General features: G+C 47.2%; 2 protein-coding genes and 1 pseudogene across 2 annotated transcripts; 2 read left to right on the top strand and 1 right to left on the bottom strand.

Annotated features, from left to right (window-relative positions):
- Window positions 1-9,920: 9,920 nt before the first annotated feature.
- On the top strand, window positions 9,921-14,024 carry LOC123190098 (F-box/LRR-repeat protein At3g48880). The gene is made up of 2 exons (XM_044602673.1): window positions 9,921-10,350; window positions 13,342-14,024. Exons 1-2 carry the CDS (start codon window positions 9,995-9,997, stop codon window positions 13,877-13,879), a joined length of 894 nt encoding a protein of 297 aa, XP_044458608.1. The 5' UTR covers window positions 9,921-9,994; the 3' UTR covers window positions 13,880-14,024.
- A 466-nt stretch (window positions 14,025-14,490) lies between these two features.
- Window positions 14,491-16,388, top strand: LOC123185852 (myricetin 3-O-rhamnoside 1,2-glucosyltransferase UGT709G2-like; annotated as a pseudogene).
- Window positions 16,389-18,186: 1,798 nt separating this feature from the next.
- On the bottom strand, window positions 18,187-20,448 carry LOC123191822 (subtilisin-like protease). Its single transcript, XM_044604409.1, has one exon. It carries the CDS (start codon window positions 20,446-20,448, stop codon window positions 18,187-18,189), a length of 2,262 nt encoding a protein of 753 aa, XP_044460344.1.
- Window positions 20,449-21,417: the final 969 nt, after the last annotated feature.

Raw genomic sequence — 21,417 nt, 5'->3', positions numbered from 1 at the left:
TCATGATCAAGTTGTTTAAAGTTCATAATATCGTTTCTAAGAGAGATGATCTTAGCGGGAGGAAAATACTTAGAGATAAAAGCATCTTTGCACTTGTTCCATGAATCAATACTATTCTTAGGCAAAGACGAAAACCAAGCTTTAGCACGATCTCTAAGAGAAAAAGGAAATAGCTTCAATTTAACGACATCATTATTGACATCTTTTTTCTTTTGCATATCACATAAATCAACGAAGCTATTCAGATGAGTAGCGGCATCTTCACTAGGAAGGCCGGCGAATTGATCTTTCATAACAAGATTCAACAAAGCAGTATTAATTTCACAAGATTCAGCATCGGTAAGAGGAGCAATCGGAGTGCTAAGGAAATCATTATTATTGGTATTGGTGAAGTCACACAATTTGGTAGTATCTTGAGCCATCGCGACAAACAAGCAATCTAACACACGAGCAAACAAAAAGCAAGCAGGCAAAACAGGCAAATAGAGAGGGAGGATAGAGAGAGAGAGGGCGAATAAAACGGCAAGGGTGAATTGGGGGGAGAGGAAAACGAGAGGCAAATGGCAAATAATGTAATGCGAGAGATAGGGATTGTGATGGGTACTTGGTATGTTGACTTTTTGCGTAGACTCCCCGGCAACGGCGCCAGAAATCCTTCTTGCTACGTCTTGAGCTTGCGTTGGTTTTCCCCGAAGAGGAAGGGATGATGCAGCAGAGTAGCGTAAGTATTTCCCTCATTTTTTGAGAACCAAGGTATCAATCCAGTAGGAGGCCACGCTCAAGTCCCTCGTACCTGCACAAAGCGATAGCTACTCGCAACCAACGCGATTAGGGGTTGTCAATCCCTTCACGGTCACTTACGAGAGTGAGATCTGATAGATATAATATTTTTGGTATTTTTGGTATAAAGATGCAAAGTAAAAAGTAAAAGCAAAGTAAAAAGCAAAGCAAGATTAAAGTGATGGAGATTGATATGATGAGAATAGACCCGGGGGCCATAGGTTTCACTAGTGGCTTCTCTCAAGAGCATAAGTATTCTACGGTGGGTGAACAAATTACTGTTGAGCAATTGACAGAATTGAGCATAGTTATGAGAATATCTAGGCATGATCATGTATATAGGCATCACGTCCGTGACAAGTAGATCGAAACGATTCTGCATCTACTACTATTACTCCACTCATCGACCGCTATCCAGCATGCATCTAGAGTATTAAGTTAAAAACAGAGTAACGCCTTAAGCAAGATGACATGATGTAGAGAGATAAATTCATGCAATATGAAATAAACCCCATCTTGTTATCCTCGATGGCAACGATGCAATACGTGCCTTGCTGCCCCTTCTGTCACTGGGTAAGGACACCGCAAGATCGAACCCAAAGCTAAGCACTTCTCCCATGGCAAGAACTACCAATCTAGTTGGCCAAACCAAACGGATAATTCGAAGAGACTTGCAAAGATAACCAATCATACATAAAAGAATTCAGAGAAGATTCAAATATTATTCATAGATAGACTTGATCATAAACCCACAATTCATCGGTCTCAACAAACACACCGCAAAAAGAAGATTACATCGAATAGATCTCCACAAGAGAGGGGGAGAACTTTGTATTGAGATTCAAAGAGAGAGAAGAAGCCATCTAGCTACTAACTATGGACCCGAAGGTCTGAGGTAAACTACTCACACTTCATCGGAGAGTCTGTGATGATGTAGAAGCCCTCCGTGATGACGGCCCTCTTCTGGCGGAGCTCCGGAACAGGCCCCAAGATGGGATCTCATGGATAGAGAAAGTTACGGCGGTGGAATTAGGTTTTTGGCTCCTGTTCTGATCGTTTGGGGGTACGTGTGTATATATAGGAGGAAGAAGTACGCCGGAGGAGCAACGAGGGGCCCACGAGGCAGGGGGCGCCCTAGGGGGGCGCCCCCACCCTCGTGACCGCCTCTTTTGTTCCTTGGAGCAGGGTCCAAGTCTCCTGGATCACGTTCGGTGAGAAAATCACGTTCCCAAAGATTTTATTCAGTTTGGACTCCGTTTGATATTCTGTTTCTTCGAAACACTGAAATAGGCAAAAAACAACAATTCTGGGCTGGGCCTCCGGTTAATAGGTTAGTCTCAAAAATAATATAAAAGTGGAAAATAAAGCCCAATATAGTCCAAAACAGTAGATAATATAGCATGGAGCAATCAAAAATTATAGATACATTGGAGACGTATCACTATACATTATTTTGCTCTCTTCATAGGTAGGTGCATAAATGGTAAAGATGAAGCATGTCATATGTGTGTCCCTGACCTCAGTATTCTTAGGAGTGCTGTGTTAGGAGATAAATCTTATAATTTGGGAGCCATTGTTGCACGTAGGTTGCATCATAATAGATTTAATGGAGATTTCTTTGGTGGAATTTATGCAACCCATATAGGTAATTTTCTTGGTATAACCATACGTGAGGATGATATTGAGTTGCCTCCTGCTTATTTGGATTATGAGGCTATGGTTCGTCATCATTTTGTTGAGAGGAACGATCAATTCCTCCAGTACCGACTAATCTTTGACAGACGACGCACCTATCACGTCGCTCTCACTGCTTCTACTTTCTTTGACTTTCAGACAAAAGGGAGATATTTTATAACCAGAGAGGAGGTGGAAGAGTATAAGAGGAGGGCTGAGATAGCTCGCCTCCAAGCTGCAACCCACGATGCAATGACTGTTGCATCTCAGTATGACCCCAACTACAACTTTGGATATCCGCCAGGCCGTCCGTGGCATTAGACCAACTTATGTTAAAAGCCTAAGCTTGGGGGAGTACGTATTTCCCACCGACATTACATTCATGTTCACACACTCATTGCTAGTTGTCGGTGATCATACTTTTTCATTGTAATATCCAAGCTAGTTTATTTCCTTTTTATGCTTTCTTCTTGTGTGTTTGATAAACCTTAAGAAAAACAAAAAAATAGTTGTAGCTTTTAGCTAGCTTTAATTTCCATGCTTGTAGTAGTAATTAAAAAGAAAACTCAAAAAGATTTCCTGTTCTTCTTTTACTTGTTGGGAGCTTTCCCGTGTAAATAGTTTTATTTCTTTTCTTTTCTTTGGGGGTCGATAGGAGAAGACCATAATTAAATTGTTGAAGTGACTCCTATATGCATTATTGTTGATTTAACCAAGAGTTCATATTGCCTTGTCTTCTCCTGTTTATTGAATGCTTGCAGATTCCAGCTTAGTCCAATGCATGTGCACTGTTATTATTATTCACATCATTCGGTCGTGCAAGTGAAGGGCAATTATGACGATATATAATGGACTGATTGAGATGGGAGAAGCTGGTATGAACTTGACCTCTCTTGTTTTTGTAAATATGATTAGTTCATTGTTCCTGATTCAGCCTATTATGAATAAACATGTTTGCAATGAAAATTAGAGATTATAGTTGCTTATGCCATGCTTAATTAGCTAGGAGTTTATAATGGTTTACCTTGCATGCCAACATGCTATTAACATGGTTGTGATGTGGTATGGTAGGGTGGTAGCCTCTTTTGAATGATTCGAGTGGCTTGACTTGGCACATGTTCACGCATGTAGTTGAAACAAAATCAACATAGCCTCTACGATATTTATGTTAATGGTGCATTATATCCTACTCATGCTTGCATTCGGTGTTGATTAATTTTAATGCATGTTCATGACTATTGTCGCTCTCTAGCTGGTCGCTTCCCAGTCTTTTTCTAGCCTTCACCTGTACTAAGCGGGAATACTGCTTGTGCATCCAATCCCATAAACCCCAAAGTTATTCCATATAAGTCCACCATACCTACCTATATACGGTATCTACCTGCCGTTCCAAGTAAATTTGTATGTGCCAAACTCTAAACCTTCAAATAAACATTCTGTTTTGTATGCTCGAATAACTCATGTATCAACTAGGGATGTCTGTATCTTCCATGATAGGTGGGTTATTCTCAAGAGGAGTGGACTCCGCTCCTCACTCACGAGAAAATTGTTGGTCACCGGGATGCCCAGTCCCATGCTTTATGCAAATCAAATCAAAATAATTGCAAACAAAACTCCCTCGGGACTGTTGTTAGTTGGAGGCACTTATTGTTTCGAGCAAGCCATGGATTGATGCTTCTTGGTGGAGGGGGGGTATAAACTTTACCATTCTGTTTGGGAACCGCCTATAATGTGTGTAGCATGGAAGATATCGCCATATCTTGGTTGTTATGTTGACAATGAAAGTATACTGCTCAAAATATTATTCACCTCTATTTCAAAATCGATCCCTGGCACCTCTACAAATCCCTGCTTCCCTCTGCGAAGGTCCTATCTATTTACTTTTATGTTGAGTCATCATCCTCTTATTAAAAAGCACCAGTTGGAGAGCACCGATGTCATTTGCATTCATTACTGTTAGTTTACATTGAGTGTGACTTGATTGGATCTCTTTTACCATGAATTACAATGTCTAGTCAGTCCTTGATCTTTAAAGGTGCTCTGCATTTATGTTTTGCGGTCTCAGAAAGGGCTAGCGAGATACCATCTTATTATATCATATTATGATTGTTTTGAGAAAGTGTTGTCATCCGAGATTTATTATTATTGCTCGCTAGTTGATTATGCTATTGATATGAGTAAACATGAAACCTAAGAGTTATTGTGAATATGGTTAGTTCATAATCTTTGCTGAAAACTTGAATGCTGGCTTTACATATTTACAACAACAAGAGCAAAACAGAGTTTGTAAAGGTTTTTCTTTATCACTTTCAGTTTGTCAACTGAATTGCTTGAGGACAAGCAAAGGTTTAAGCTTGGGGGAGTTGATACGTCTCCGTCGTATCTACTTTTCCAAACACTTTTGCCCTTGTTTTGGTCTCTAACTTACATGATTTGAATGGAACTAACCCAGATTGACGTTGTTTTCAGCAGAATTGCCATGGTGTTATTTATGTGCAGAAACAAAAGTTCTCGGAATGACCTGAAATTCCACGAAGATTATTTTTGGAAATAATAAAAAATACTGGCAAAGAATCAAGGCCAGGGGCCCCACACCCTAGCCACGAGGGTGGGAGGGGCGCCCCCTCCCTCGTGGGCCCCCTAGAGCTCCACCGACCTCAACTCCAACTCCATATATTCGTATTCAGGGAGAAAAAATAGAGGAGAAGGATTCATTGTGTTTTATGATACGGAGCCGCCGCCAAGCCCTAAACTCTCTCGGGAGGGCTGATCTGGAGTCCGTTCGGGGCTCCGGAGAGGGGAATCCGTAGCCATCGTCATCATCAACCATCCTCCATCACCAATTTCATGATGCTCACCGCCGTGCGTGAGTAATTCCATCGTAGGCTTGCTAGACGGTGATGGGTTGGATGAGATTTATCATGTAATCGAGTTAGTTTTGTTAGGGTTTGATCCCTAGTATCCACTATGTTCTGAGATTGATGTTGCTATGACTTTGCTGCTTAATGCTTGTCACTAGGGCCCGAGTGCCATGATTTCAGATCTGAACCTATTATGTTTTCATGAATATATGTGATTTCTTGATCCTATCTTGCAAGTCTATAGTCACCTACTATGTGTTATGATCCGGCAACCCCGAAGTGACAATAATCGGGAGACCATTCCCGGTGATGACCATAGTTTCAGGAGTTCATGTATTCACTATGTGTTAATGCTTTGGTCCGGTACTCTATTAAAAGGAGGCCTTAATATCCCTTAGTTTCCACTAGGACCCTGCTACCACGGGAGGGTAGGAGAAAAGATGTCATGCAAGTTCTTTTCCATAAACACGTATGACTATATTCGGAATACATGCCTACATTACATTGATGAATTGGAGCTAGTTCTGTGTCACCCTAGGTTATGACTGTTACATGATGAACCGCATCCGGTATAATTCTCTATCACCGATCCATTGCCTACGAGCTTTCCCTATATTGTTCTTCGCTTATTTACTTTTCCGTTGCTATTGTTATCATCACTACAAAATACCAAAAATATTACTTTTGCTACCGTTACCTTTTGCTAATTATCATATTACTTTGCTACTAAACACTTTGCTGCAGATACTAAGTTTCCAGGTGTGGTTGAATTGACAACTCAGCTGCTAATACTTGAGAATATTCTTTGGCTCCCCTTGTGTCGAATCAATAAATTTGGGTTGAATACTCTACTCTCGAAAACTGTTGCGATCCCTCATACTTGTGGGTTATCAGGGAGGGCTTTGTGGGAGTCAGGTCCACTGCCATGCCCACTTCTGACAGCCCTGCCCCCCCCCCCCAAACCCCCACCCACACCTCTTGGCCTCTCCTTCTGATGCACGCGACGCTTACCACGCCGCATTCATGTCGGCCCAGAGCACGCAGTGGCCGGCGTTGATGCCACGATGTGGCTGGAGGGAGGGAGGCGGCGCTGACTAACGCGGCCTCTTGGGAGCTACTGCTTCAATGCGAATGCAGCTTCCCGAGGAACAGAATCTGGCTGTTGCGCCACGTTGAAGCGGCTGACCGGCCCTTCGCATGGCCTGGTCGCGGCTATATAAGCCGCGCTCTAGCGCCGTCCACATCGCAAACTATCCTCCTCCTCCTCTCCTCTTCCTGCCCATTTCCCTGCACAACTTCGGCGATGGGTAAGTCATGGGCATCGACGCCGGCAGGTGACCATTTTGGGGTGGGCTCAGGCGGAATGTGGCGACGCCGCCCTCAAACTCCGGGGCCGTCATCCACATCGGCAGGCGGCTCCTCGACAAAGGCAAAGATCGTCATATCTTCCGGCGACAAGGAGGGCCAGCCGCCGAAGCACCAACAACCGCCCCGTCAGCGGTGGTAGGCTAGGTGTATGCCGCCACTGACATGGAGTACAAGGGACAGATGGAGCTGATGCTCCGTCGCTCCGTGCCCCACCTCAATGGCCTGGCTCCACCACCGGGGATGCTCATTCCTGTGAAGCCGGAGCCGGCATCCCCTTAGCGCTCTTCGCCACCCAAAGCCCTGCCGCAATGCCGCCGCCCGAAGCCCGACTCCAACGCCGAATCGGGCGACCATGACGGAGGAGGAGCCACCGGCTAGCCCGACATACCCTATGAGGTCACCGTCAAGTATAAGGTAGATTAGAAAATTATTTTAAGGCTTTTAGTTCACCGAATGAAATATCGTCCAATTTTATGTACGAATTATCCTATTTCAAATGAAATTCGTCGTGTTTATATCAAAATTCGCCCGGTTTGCACGAATCTCGTCCGGCTGGTTCGAACTATTGTAAAAATATATGCCGCTATGGTTGGATGGCTGCCTCCCGCATCCGTGTCTGCGGGCTGTCCCCCCTGTCCGCGGACGGATGCGGGAGAAAATTTGCGGGTTGCCGTTGGAGATGCCCTAAATTCCTACCCTATGAATCAAGTGACATCTTATTCCCCGTTCCATGTACGCAATAAAATACATGCCATCTCACTTCCTATGGGTTTCTTGTTCCTATGATATTCTCATTTTATGAATCAAAGGAGACCTAAAGAGTTAAATTATATGGGATGGGCTGGAGATGCTAAGGCATTCGTGGCTATCAATTTTGGAGTGGGTATTTTTAACATGTAAATAGGCATAAGGGCATCTCCAACGATGGCCTTCAAACTGGATACTTTATTCGTCCACGAATTAGTGGGGACCAGTCTGTGAACACTGATGTGAGAATTGGTCATCTAACTGTAGCCGCATACGTTTCAAAGTGGATTTCAACAAACTAGATGAAATTCATGCAAACATGATGAAATTAAGCAAAATTCATACATAATTTATAAAAAATAGCCCGCAACACTAGTACAACATTAGTTCAAATATCTCTAGTACAACAATACTTCAACTTCAACGAGATAATTGGGTGCCAGAACCGATACATGTCGTCCCACATAAAGTACCCCTTGAGTTTCATCCAACAATATATGTACGCAAATGGCCTGCCCTCGGTCCTATAGTACGTCATGGCATCATGAGCAGGCTATACAACGTGTACATCAACATTAAGTGAATGAATGAATTAATTAACGTGTAGAGTAACAGAAAGCAACACTTATTCTCTCAATGGCTCACGTGCCCAATTGCCACCTTGTCTCCACTTGGTGAATTGCACCGCCAAAACTTCATGACAGAGTTGCATGCATGGACGACGTGCATGTTGTAGGGAGTTCTTTCGCCCATGAAACAAAGTATGCACGCTTTGCCCAAAGGCGGGGCCAATGTTCATGCCTACAAAGTCCTAAAACGGTCAACCACGCATCGCACAACAACTCATCCTCGTACATCGAGTACCCCGCTATCGTCCTTCTCTAGAACAATAAGAAGTTCAAAAAAACTCAATGGCATTTGATAGAACACCTGTCGGATGGGGTGTCCGCTATGAACGGTGTTGACAGGGATGCGGAGGGTACCTGACTGCAGGGATTCCTGGGTGGACAACGGTGTCGTCCAAGGCCGGCAGTCTTGTGGGTGGGGTCTGTGGATGCCTGAGGATGGCTGGGACGTGGACGAAAAGGTATAGCGGCGGCTACCGATGATAGAGGTGTAGATGAAGGGAAGGGGAAGAAGTGGTGGACTGGAATAAAAGGGGATCGGGAAGGGGATTTCAGTGGGCCTAAGATGTCGGAGTCCTACGTGATTGGTGTATGGACTCCCGCAAAGACGCCCGAGTTTGCCTCCAGTTTGTGGGAAATAGACATCCGGACCGGCCGTGGACAGATACATACTAGTGTTGTTGGATGGCAAAAATCGTGCGTCTGGACGGACACAGACGGTTTGAGGGTCCGCAATGGAGATGCCCTAAGAGGATCTCTAGCAGATTCGGTACACCTCCGTCCCACAAAGATCCTTTATGGGCGCCGGTAAAAAAATTGTGGTACCGCGAGCCCTTCGGTGGAACGTAAACCCGTCCTGCAAAACATTTGTAGGACGAGTTTACGGGATCTTTTCCGCACCGAAGGCCTCGCGATACCCCAAAAAAACTCATACGACAAATATTGACAAGTGCTTGCATATGAGTACATAAAATTTATATATACATCACTAGTTTATCATCATACTAGTTTATCACATCCAAAATCATGCACAAAATATGAGGTAACAAGTTTAACCTTACAAATGCCTGATCAACTTTTCGGGATATGATGAGTGCATGCTTTGGCTATAAAATTCAACGGGCAAAGTTCAAACAAGTGCTTCAAACTCAAAGCAAAGATCACGAAAGCAAAATGAAGCAAAAGAAAAAAATGTACGTCCCAGACATTTCATCGAACACATGGTGGGCGTGATCCTGTGGAGTGGTTGTGATTGGGGAGAACTTGGTCAGCCGGAGGTGTAGGAGGAGCTCGGCCTCTTGTCGCGATCACCTTCTTCCTCGGGGGCTTCACCTATGCACCGGCTGGGCCGGTGCAGTCGGTCTTGTTCCTCCCACCGTCGGCCTTGACAGGAGGAATCAGACCGAGGCCGAAAGAGGGTGGAGCCGCGCCGGCGCCGACATGAACGACCGTGGAAAGCGCGGGCGGATGAAGAGACAGCTTTGGAGGTGGCGGCGGCGCATGATAAGGGGCACTCGATGGCTGCGGGTACTCCATCCGGTTGGTTTCCTGCGTCACGTGGCCGGACAACGAGGTCGAAGACAAGATTAGAGGCGGCGGCAGCGGCGCGGGAGGCGGGAACGAAAGTTGGTTCGTGCCAAGGAGAGAGGATCCGACAAAAACAAGGGTGAATCTCGTAAATATGGCGGAAACGAACGAAGTACACAAAATCCCGTAACTTTTTTTCGAAATGGTCAATTATACGGGATCTATCTAGCCGGCAAAATTGCCTTCGTTCGGCGGTTATTACGCCGGATGGCCGGGATGTGCTAGAGATGCTCTAAGGTTATATTTGTAAAAGGAAAACTTAGGCACGGTCGGCATTCTTGCTGGTACACCCCCACAACCTACCTCTCCATTTGCGAAAGAAAAAGGAAACCTACCGCTCTCCGACCGTCCATGGCGCCGCCGGCGGTCCGGTCGTGGGGGGAGCTGCAGCACGACCTCCTTGTGGCGATTATGTCCCGCGTGGGCGCCCCCGATTTACTTTCTGGCGGCGCACCCCGTACCTGCTCTGCGTGGTGGGCCGCCGCTCGCGACCCGCTCGCATGGCGCCGCGTTGATCTCCGGGACTGGACAGCCCGGACCTCCGCCCGGCGCGCGGCTGGGTCCGGTGCCACCAGAGGGCGCATCTCCGTCCAGGCCGCTCTCACCGGCGACCTTGAGGTCGCCGCAACGCGGGCAGATGGTCGGATGGAGGCTGTGCTCCTCCCGGAGTTTGCCGATGAAGGGCACCTCATGTTCCTCGCCGAGAGGTGAAGCTTCTTTGTCCTTGTTCCTGCAATCTTGTTTGCGTGGTCCCTGTGATGTTCATTCCGCTGTAGTCATTTACTGCACAAAATTGGTTAGGTTATCCTACTGCCATACCTTCTTGTATTCGATTAACTAATTAATTTTGTTATTTTCTGTGATAACTCATATGATCGGTTGATCCGTGTAGAACTAAATATAACTATACTGATAAAGTGAAACTTTGCCTGTAAATTTGTACTAATCACATTTTTCTGTACTGCAATTGAGGATTCTAGTAACGTAGCTGTGTAATGCGTGTTTGCGGAAAATGTCTCTTTTAATTCCCAGCATTTTTTATGGGTCAGCACTACTCCATAGGATTTGACATGATCTAATTAGGATTATGATTGTTCAGGTGTAAATCCATAAGGGGCCTCCAAGTTTCTGAATGTTCATTTTATAGAACTTTGGCAACATTACCATCAAATTCATATTAACGTGATGAGTTTCTTGTTTGAATTTTTATTCTTATGGAGTAGCTACTGATATTTCATTTTTAGATTGTTTTGTCAGTTCGAATGGTGTAGTGTCATGTCATTAAACTTGAATGGAGTGAAATTGCTATTAATTTCTGTGATATTTTTTTAGGTTTTCACACATTTTTGTTTAAATTTAACTAATCCTTTTTTAACAAAGATTTTTTTTCAAGTATCCAAGTGAATTTGATACTTTGTAACCTAGTCTGTAGAACCCCGAATGCTCTGGAACACAATCTTATAGACAGCTTTTATTTCAATTGCTATGTTTATGTAGTTATTATGTTGGTATTGTTTTTCTACCTCATATGTGTAGAAGTTGGTTGCGAGATCTTATCGGTTTCACCTCTAGCCTACCCCAACTTGTTTGGGACTAAAGGCTTTGTTGTTGTTGTTGTATATGTGTAGAAGTTACCAGAGGGGACAGTAGTGAAATTGAAGAGGGAGTTTGCAGTTTACATGATTCGAATAATGAAACTTATCATTCCCAGTGGGCTCATAATAAACTTCTACTCCCTCCGTCCCATAATATAGGACGTTTTTTACACTGGTGTAGTGTCAAAAAACGTCTTACATTATGGGACGAAGGGAGTATTTATTTACTGACAATGTTTTGTTGAATCATGATGAAAATGAAGTGCCACTGGCAGTGGTAATAGTGAAATTGAAGAGGGAATTTGCCACCGGGAATATTAGGTTACCATAGGGATAAAAGTGCAATTGAAGAGGGATCTGCAGTTTACATGATTCGAACAATGAAAATAATCGTTCCCAATGGACTCATAATAAACTTATGTTCTTTTTTGTTGACAATGTTTTGGTGAATCATAATGAAATTGAAGTGCTTCTGGCAGTTACAGCTTTCAATTGCCAATTAAGTTCTTGGACTTGTATTTGAAAATTGTGGTCCTTTAACTATCATAAGTTAATAAATCAGTTACATGAAAGATGAGGGATGATGGTTTTACAGATGAGGTATGCCAGTCAATGTGGCACGTGGTGGCTGTAACGCTGAAGCTAGCATGCCATTTTTTTAGATTTGTTATTAGTAGATGTTTTAAGCTGATGTATTTCTTGTTAATTATTCAACATATCTGTTTTTACTCAGTAATATGAGAGCCTTACAACGCATGTTGTGTCTGTTATTATTCGAATGGTTTTACATGACGCTGTCCCCTGTGGGATTCCACTGCTTGCATTTTACTAGATGACGCTGTTGAACTGCAATTGTCTCCTACCCCCTTGCTTGACATGTTTCGTCCATTCTATGTGTTCCATTCTAGCACTCCTTGATAAATTCTTGAAGTACTGAGCTGCATACTTACATCCTTGCTGCACCTCACCAGCTCAGGCTTGCTGTTTACGGTTCGCCTTCTCACCACCTCCTACTTGTTGACTCTGTATCCCTTGCCTTTCCTTATAACCATCCTCACAGCTTGCTTCTTTGTCATTGGAAGTCATCTATACATTTGCATATCATGGTTGATGGTAAACCAACCATCCTAGGCAATCTTCCTATTGTGCACATGCAATGTTAGTTTGGTACATTTTAGAAAATAACTGAAAGTAAGAAAGAGAAGCAGGGGTGTGAATATTGTGTTTCATGAATTAAATTTCCCCGTGAGAACTGAATAATTGATGACTTCTTAAGTTATTACAGTATATCATACAACATGTTAAGGTGACTCCGCTTTGCAAATCACAAAAGAAGCCAGTGTTCTCAGCTTTTAATATGTTAAGTTTATTTTTTTCTTCTTGCAATTTGTTTGGTTCCTATCATTTATTTCATGCCCTGGTATTCTTATAAGTTTGTTTTGTCTTGAACAATATTCTTGAATTAATGGTTGGTCGCATGACATGTACATTCAAGTCACACCTACTGTACACATGTAATCTACTTTTTGGAACAATGAGACATATCATGGTTATGCAGTTCATCTAGATATTAGTCAGAAGTTTTACTTGGTCAGTTGATTATTTGGTTCTTGATGTTTATAAACTGCTTCTGATGTCATCTTTTGACAATCTGGTAAGGATTCATTAATGAATGATATTTGTTAGTGCATTTTTATTTGTGGTTGTGATATTTTCAGTGGAAAAGCCCGCAAACTTGCAAAACTGATTTAACATGATTTTTGTAAACTCAGGTGTATTTGGTTTTGAGAAAAGTCCATATTACAACCTTGCACTACCACCAAAGTCTAATATACAACCCTGAACTATGAAACTGTCTACTTTACAACCTTGAACTTTCAAAACCGGACAAGAAACAACCCTGGACTGGTTTTTTACTGGTCAACAGCCCAGTCAGCATCCAGTCAGCCGCCACGTCAAGGCTGCTGACTGTATGTTGTATTATGGTATATAATTTATATGTGGCAGTACGGCATTTGTTTGACACGGAAATTTTTATGGGCATGCTTATGGTCGTTACGAAATCTGATTGCAGCTAAATGCCTTTCCGGATGTTTTATACAGGAGCCCAAACCTGCACTATTTCAGCTTTCCTACCACATGTGTGACTTCTGATGACTTCTGTGAGGTGATCAGCAAACTTCAGTCACTTAAAGGCATGGCGGTGGATGAGAGTCTTGTTAATTATGAAGTCCTCCTCCATGTGCACCAGTGTTGCCCAGATTTTCTGGAGCTGAAAGTGTTTGCTCTCTATGTGGATGAAGATATGGCCTCCGTAATTTGCAAGTCCCTTCCGCGGCTGAAGAAGCTCGAGATACCAAATTCTGATATGTCCTGTGCTGCAATAGTAAAATTCCTGGATTGCCTAGAGGAGCTTGAGTATCTGGATATATCAGGTTATGAGACCTCGGCCATCTCAAGCAGCGTGCTTCATAAAGCTTCACGGCTCAAGGCCTTTATCTGGAACTCGAAGTTTGAGCTTGGCGAGTTCATGGATTGCTCAAATTGTGGAGAACACAACATTAATCCTCAGGAGCCCTGTAAGTGCACCATGGATAACAAAGTCATGGATTGGCTGGCTGGGCCATCGCAAACTGCCTGACACCGGGCATGCATGTGTAGTCTCTGTTGTTAACTAATTATAATTTCCTGTTTGAAAATTCTAAATAAGTTTGAGTTGGTCGTAGTACAATGTAATGGATGGTACATTCGACTGCATAGTCGATATGACATTTTGTTTGCTTGTCTGCCTGTTTTTTCTATGAACGGTGTCTGAGTCCCCCCTCTTCGGCTTGAAGGGCATGATGGTCAAATCTAAAATTAATCAATCAGTGTATGTACTTTATAATACAGGCTGCAACTGTAGCTGTACTGAGAAACTCTGTTTTTTTTATTGCGGCTGGTAATTATAAGATTGATTGGAGTGCAAGCGCTCTAATGGCTGAAGCAACTGCTCATCGATTTGGACTGTCGCTTGCGCAAACAGCTGGTTGCAACAAGATTTTGGTGAATTCTCCTGGCTACCATATCGCATGCCAATTTTGGGCGATAGTTTTGAGCACTGTTTTAGAGAAACAAATCTTGTTGCCCATGAACTCAGCAAAGTTAGCAAAACGTGATGTTTGTAATAGTTTCTCCAATTTTATTAACTCCGTCAATTGATCAGTATATATTCCGTATGTAATTCTTAGCCGGCCTCTTTCAGCGGATTCGAAGGAAAAGAAAAAGGAGGAGCCGGCGGTCATGCTCGCCCTTCAGCGAGTAAAGTATAGCAGAAACTGGAATGCGATGCTCCCACTTGAAAAAAAACAGACAAACAAAAGAGCAGGCACAGCAACAGCTCGCCGATTAAATACTTTATCAACATGAAAAGTTGAAACCTCCGGCGCTTGCTGAGTTGGATTTGACGGAACGCACTTGACGCGCAGCGGTAAGAAGAAGCAGTACCGGGCGATGGAGGAGAGGCCAACGGACATGGCGCCGGTGCACGTGCTGGTGTTCCCCTGGCCGCTGCAGGGCCACATCAACTCCATGCTCCCCTTCGCCGCGGGCCTCCTCGGCGCCGGCGTCCACGTCACCTTCCTGCACACGGAGCACAACCTCCGCCGGGTCGACCGCGCCGCTTCGCCACGCCTCCGCTTCGCGTCCGTGCCGGACGGCCTCCCCGACGACCACCCGCGCTCGGTCGCCCACCTCGGCGAGATCGGCAGGTCCCTGAGGCCGAGCGCCAGCGCCGCCTACCGTGCCCTGCTCGCCCCGCCGCTCTCCGCTAGAAGCCACGCCGACGGCGGGTTCCCGCCGGTGTCGTGCGTCGTGGCCGACGGCTTGCTGCCGTTCGCCATCGACATCGCCGAGGAGCTCGGCGTGCCGGCGCTCGCTTTCCGCACGGAGAGCGCGTGCAGCATCTTGGCTTACCTCTCTGTGCCCAGGCTCGTGGAGCTCGGCGAGGTTCCGATCCCTGTAGGCGCCGACCTCGACGAGCCGGTCCGTGGCGTTCCGGGGATGGAGGGCTTCCTGCGGCGGCGAGATCTTCCAAGTTCTTGCCGCGGCCACGGCGCCGAGGCCGACGAGCTCGACCCCATGCTGCAGGCACTCGCCAAGTACACCGCTCACAGCTGCAAGGCTCGGGCGCTCATATTCAACACGACCGCCTCACTGGAGCGGTCGGCGCTCGCACACATCGCGCCCCACATGCGCGACGTCTCCGCCATAGGCCCTCTCCACGTCATCTCGGCCGCGCCGGCGTCGGCCACCAGCCTGTGGCGCGAGGACGACGGCTGTACGACGTGGCTCGATGGGCACGCGGACCGGTCCGTCGTGTACGTGAGCTTGGGGAGCCTCGCAACCATTTCGCGGGAGGAGTTCGCCGAGTTCCTTCCGGCCTCGTCAGCGCCCACTACGCGTTCATGTGGGCGCTCCGGCCGGACATGGTCGGGGCGAGCCAGAGCGCCGCTCTCCAGGAAGCCGTGGACGCGGCGGGCAAGGGCAAGGTGCGCGTCGTGGACTGGGCGCCGCAGCGAGACGTGCTGCGGCACCGCGCCGTGGGGTGCTTCCTAACGCATGCCGGGTGGAACTCCACGCTGGAGGGCATCGCCGAGGGCGTGCCGCTGGTGTGCTGGCCGTTCTTCGCGGACCAGCAGATCAACAGCCGGTTCACGGCCGCCGTGTGGGGGGCGGGGCTGGACATGAAGGACGTGTGCGAGAGGGCCGTCGTGGAACGGATGGTGAGGGAGGCCATGGAGTCCGGCGAGCTAAGGAGGTCGGCCCAGGCGCTGGCGCAGCAGGTGAGGACGGACATCGCCGAAGGGGGCTCCTCGGCGTCGGAATTCGAGAGGCTCGTAGGCTTTATCAAGGAGCTCACCGCCAACGGTGCAACCGCAAATAGCACTGTGCAGCTTTGATCCGGAAACGGGATTGCTAAATCTTAATTGACCCAGTCGATGCTATATTCATTACATTTTATGTGAAGATTGTATAAGTTTTTCTTCCTTCTTTTTATATATATTCTATCACTTGACTGAGACTTCGTCAAGTCGATCTAACCACACCCTTGCTCCTTGCCGTGTCCACTGGAGGTTCGCTGCAATGAATGGACAAATATTGAACATTATGTGCATAAATTATAGTTCCTTCATTCCTAAATATTTGTTTTTCTAAAGATTTCAATAAGACTACATACGGAGCAAAATGAGTTAACCTACAGTCTAAAATATGTTTATATGTATCCGTATGTAATAGTCCATTTAAAATATCTAAAAAGACAAATATTTAGAAATGGAGAGAGTAGTTGATTGTGAAAATTACACTATTTTTTTTCACAGTCAACAGAGAGGTCCCTACCTGAATTTGATCTCATTCAAAGAAATTCTTGTTTCAGTTTGTAAGGGAAACCAGATAAAAAACATAAACAAGTTGACCTCATTTATAAGAAAAACTGGGCCGAAAACTATATAAGCAATAAGGGTAAAATAAAATGTGAAACCCATACACGCCCTCTGTCCTTCTTTCTCCCACTTCGTCCATGAGCAGTTCTATAAAGTCGACCTCAGTAGCGACCACATATGTCATCCAATTCTTACCCCCCTTCTTTACTCAATCACATATACGATTTGTTCAAATTTGGGCTTTGTGTTTTCTTTGCATACTTGGGATTGTGTTGGACATGCAGAAGGCCATGGGAGGGAGAGATATGGAGCATCTGGAGGCCATGTCTGGTTTCATCTAGCTTTTTTTTTAGAAAAGGATGATCCCCGGCCTCTGCATCTGGGCGATGCATACGGCCACTTTATTAATTATTCTCATAAGACCTTACAAAGTAATACAACAGTAAGACTAAAGCCGTCGTCTAAGCATCTCTATCCAGCTGATGAAGAGGCGCAGATAGCCTGAGCCTAATACCAAACAGACATCGCAGACAAAACTAACATCTAAGACCTGAGATCCTATCCAGGACGCCTGCCGGGTATGGGTCTCACCGGTCCGGCATGCACTTATCTTACTTAAAAAGAATGTATGATTCTGTCATCCCCTTCTCCTTTGTCCAACCTTACATAGTTCATCCTCTCTCTCTACTTTTTTTTTTGCTCACATATGGTTTTTTCAATGAAAACTGCCTCAAGTGCCCCATCTCTTATGTACTTATCAAATAAAATTTTGTTTTCTTTGATAAATCAACAAGTGCTTACCAAACAAGTGTTTATCAAATATTTAATTTTATTGCTTTTACACAATCAAATAATATGGGCAAATAAATCACACGCTAACCTACTAGAATATTTATGCTCGTTACAACACACGAACAAGTATCTAATAATAATGTTAGAAAACATTTTTATATCTTTTAACCATGTGTGATTAAAGACACTATTGACTTCTAAACGGAATTAGTCATGTCCATTCCAAGAACACACACTACGCCATAACAAATTTGAGCATGCATACCAATGTGGTAGAAAAGCTCAGAATATTAATTTGTACTCGCAAGCATGGGTACTTTCTTTACCGGATGATTTAATTGAATCTCTCACTCCAACAATTTTCAGATATATTTTTAGAGTGAAACTAGATATGATTATGGAATATAAATAAAATTTGTTCTTTTAGAATTATTGTATATCCATTTCAATCGAATATTAAGTAACCAAATCCTTCAAATTGTGAGATAATTTTAATAAAATAGGTAACGCAAACATGCTATAATTCACAGCAAATTATGTCAAACACGCACCATTACATTATCATGTCAACCCAATCATGTCGAACTAACCCATAAGAAGCAAAAACCTGACAAACAAAGGTAGCATCAGGTTTTTTTTTTCGGGGAAATGGTAGCATCAAGTTGGCGTATAGTACTCTCGCAAAAAAAAAAGGTTGGCGTATAGTAAAATAAATTGTCAAGCTGATCGTGCTCTAGTGTCCGGCGAAGGCGACGGACATGGGGCTCCTCACGGTGTGCTTGTCCGACACCCACCGGAGCGCCCCCTGCACCACCACTGCATCGCCGCTGGTCCTCGGCCACACGGTCACCTTGAAATCTTTCACCTGGTTCGCCTCAGTGAACCGCAGCGAGCTCGGCATGACGGTGACGTTCATGGAGTTTTCCGGCAGGTCGAACTGTGGGTAGTACACCGCCGGCGCCTCTCCGACGTTCGTCACCTTGCGTGTCACCACCATCGGATTCATCGGGTTCCACGACGAGGGGAACGTGACGGAGATCGACGGGTAGTTCAGAAGGCGGTCCGGGATCACCTCGACGGCCGAGCAGTCCACGGCACGGCGCGCGATCACGGAGACCTCCTTGTCCGTGTACATGCCGCAGAGGAAGCCGATGTAATCTGCCGGGGTGATGTCGTACACCAGGCCGGGGTTCATGGCCTTGTCCGGGTCGACATGGCCGGCACCAAGGGCGAAGAGGTCCGCCGCCGTCCCCTTCTCGTCGGTTATCGGCATGCCGGAGCGGTCCGTGCTGTCGGCCGTTGTCATGATGGCGGACTTGATCGCCGCCGGCGACCAGTCCGGGTATTTGCTCTTGATCAACGCGGCAATGCCGCTGAGGTGCGGCGCTGACATGGACGTCCCGGACTCGAAGTTGAAGGTCGGTCCGGAGTGCTCCCCGGCCAACGAGGGCGGACCTACTTGGAATGGCCACGCCGCGAGCACGCTCACGCCGGGGCCCGTGATGTCGGGCTTCAGAATGCCGGGGTTCTGCAAGCTTGGCCCGCGCGAGGAGAAGGAAGTGATAGCCGGGGCCGGCGACGTGCCGAGGACCGTCCCCCTGAACATGATTTGCGCCATCGGTCTCGCCGTCGACTTGATGTAGTTCATGATCGCGTCTCCGGCGTGGTAGCTGACATGCGACGCTGGGAGGGCGTGCACGTCGGCGATGGTGCTGAAGCCGTCAATGGCCTGGTTGGCCAGAATCATGCCGACGCCTCCGGCTCTTAACACCTCGGCGCCTTTGTCAACCCTACCGACGTCATTGCCGCGCTCACAGACCACTATCTTGCCCTTGACATCGAAGCCGTCCAGCGAGCCGTTGCCGCAAAACTGCGCGTCTGGTGTGGAGCTCGCGCCGGCGTAGACCAGCGGGTAGAAGACGGTCGACGCGGCGTCTGGCTGGTTCACGGACTCGCCGTCGAAGCAGAGACCGTTCCCAAGGCGCACCCTGGTGCGGATCAAACGGTCCATGGTGCTCGCGGCGACGGTGAGCATCCAGGGCGCCTCGTTCGACAGCGTGGTGTAGTTTGGGCCGGAGTTGCCGGCTGACATGCTGACGAAAATCCCCTTCTCTGCGGCGGCGAACGTGCCGACGGCGATGCTGTCCTCGGGGTACGGCAACGACGGCCCGCCGAGGGACATGGAGATGATGTCGCAGCCGTCAGCCACGGCAGCGTCGATGCCGGCGAGTATGTCGGCGCTGGTGCAGTCCTCCAGGCCGCACACCTTGTACATTGCGACGTGCGCGCGGGGCGCTATCCCGGACGCGGTGCCCCTCCCCTGGCCAAGCACCTGGGCGCCTGGCACGACTGCTCCCGCCGCCGTGCTCGACGTGTGCGTGCCGTGCCCATCCTCGTCGATCGGCGACAGCGGTGCACCGGTAGAGGTGGTGCGGTTCCCAGAACTGACGGCAGTGTCGAAAACGCGAGCGCCGATGAGCTTGTTGTTGCACACGGAGCGGCCGTTGAAGTCGCACCTCCCCTTCCACTTGGCCGGCGGCGCCGGCATGCCATCGCCGCTGAAGGACGGGTGGTCGGGAGTGATGCCGCTGTCAAGCACCCCGATGATGACGCCATCGCCGGATCCGGCCGAGTAGTTCCTGCCGCCCTGGCGCGTGTCCAGCCCGAGGAACCGCGGCGTGTGCGTGGTGTGCAGCTTGTAAACCCGGTCGGGCACCGCGGCAACGAACCCAGGCATGGCGGACATCTTGTCGAGCTCCCGCCGCGTCAGCCGGACGGCGAAGCCGCTGGCGACGTGGTGGTAGGCGTGGAGGAGCCGGACGTTCTCGGGGAGGAAGGAGTTGTACCAGGCCTTGCGGTCGTCGGCCGTGCCGAACACGTGGCTCGCCTGGGGCTGCACGTGCACGATGAACGTGCTGCGCTCATCGCCGGCGCCCTCCACCGCGGCGACGAGGGCGAGGAGGAGGGAGAGCGAGGCGATCCTGAAGGCTGCCATGGCTGGTTTGCTGCTCTGCTCTGGTTATCTGGTTATCTGGTACGTGCGCGTGCATGGCAATTTATACATGCCGGTTCCCGTTAGATTATCCTTCCCTTCCGTCGTTGGGGCAGCCTGCAGGCAGTGGCCGGCTTTGTTTATCCGAGGCAGTTTGGAGCTTTGGAGCAGTCCAAGTGTTAGCAGATGCATGCTTGCGCGTGAGGACGACAAGACCGGGTCATGAACATGGATTGGGTCGCTTGGGAATTGCCGTACGCACGGCCGGTGGCAGAAGGCGATCCAGAACTGATGGGAGTTAGCTGTAGGAGCGGCGCGGCAGCCGCCTGTTTCGCTATCGCTATTGCTATTGCTAGATAGATGGCAACAGGAAACATCCACCGTGAGCTATGGCTCATCGGTTCTTCTTCGTCGCGGACAAGTTACCATGGCCTCCACTTAGACGTCGACAGCCAGAACCAGCACTGACATGGCGATGTACGTATGTGCGCCAGCATAGTGCGGCACACTTGACTGATTAATTCGCATATAAGCTACTTGTGCAGGCAGCAGGCTGACTCCTTCAACTGGCCTAGTGGAGTAGTAGTATTTTTGCCGTGGCTGGATATTGTACAAGACCACGTTTAGATGGGGTGAGCTTTGGCTTGTGAAATAAGTGCATGTTCAGAGAACTATGGGGACTTTCCCGGGGGAAAAAGAACTGCGAGCACTGACATTGTTTTAAAAAATTAACTTCTGTGCGAAAAGGCCAATGATCATGATTAAGTATTACGGATCCTTTAAAAAACATCCTTATAGAAATTGCATAATACAACCATGTCCTCCGGGTGTTGAAGTCTTCTTCTTTCCGCATCCACTGCCATGAGCAAAGCTCGTTGCTGCCTATGGCCCTTTGATTCGGCGGAGCAAATTTGTTAAACTCAGCAGTTTGTAGAAACAAATTTGCTGCATGCATCGATCTTTTTTTTGTTT

This window comes from Triticum aestivum, chromosome 2A (genome assembly GCF_018294505.1).
Source record: "Triticum aestivum cultivar Chinese Spring chromosome 2A, IWGSC CS RefSeq v2.1, whole genome shotgun sequence".
In the NCBI taxonomy this organism is placed as follows: Eukaryota; Viridiplantae; Streptophyta; class Magnoliopsida; order Poales; family Poaceae; genus Triticum; species Triticum aestivum.
The sequence above is the reverse complement of the archived record's forward strand: the minus strand, read 5'-3'. Positions and strand labels throughout refer to the sequence as shown.

What these genes read in the sequence shown, in the direction of transcription:
- LOC123191822 (XM_044604409.1), bottom strand. Translation starts at nt 20,448, where the DNA reads ATGGCAGCCTTCAGGATCGCCTCGCTCTCCCTCCTCCTCGCCCTCGTC.
- LOC123190098 (XM_044602673.1), top strand. Translation starts at nt 9,995, where the DNA reads ATGGCGCCGCCGGCGGTCCGGTCGTGGGGGGAGCTGCAGCACGACCTC. An exon ending in CTCATGTTCCTCGCCGAGAG is followed by an intron (nt 10,351 to 13,341) that starts GTGAAGCTTCTT and finishes TGTTTTATACAG; the next exon opens with GAGCCCAAACCTGCACTATT.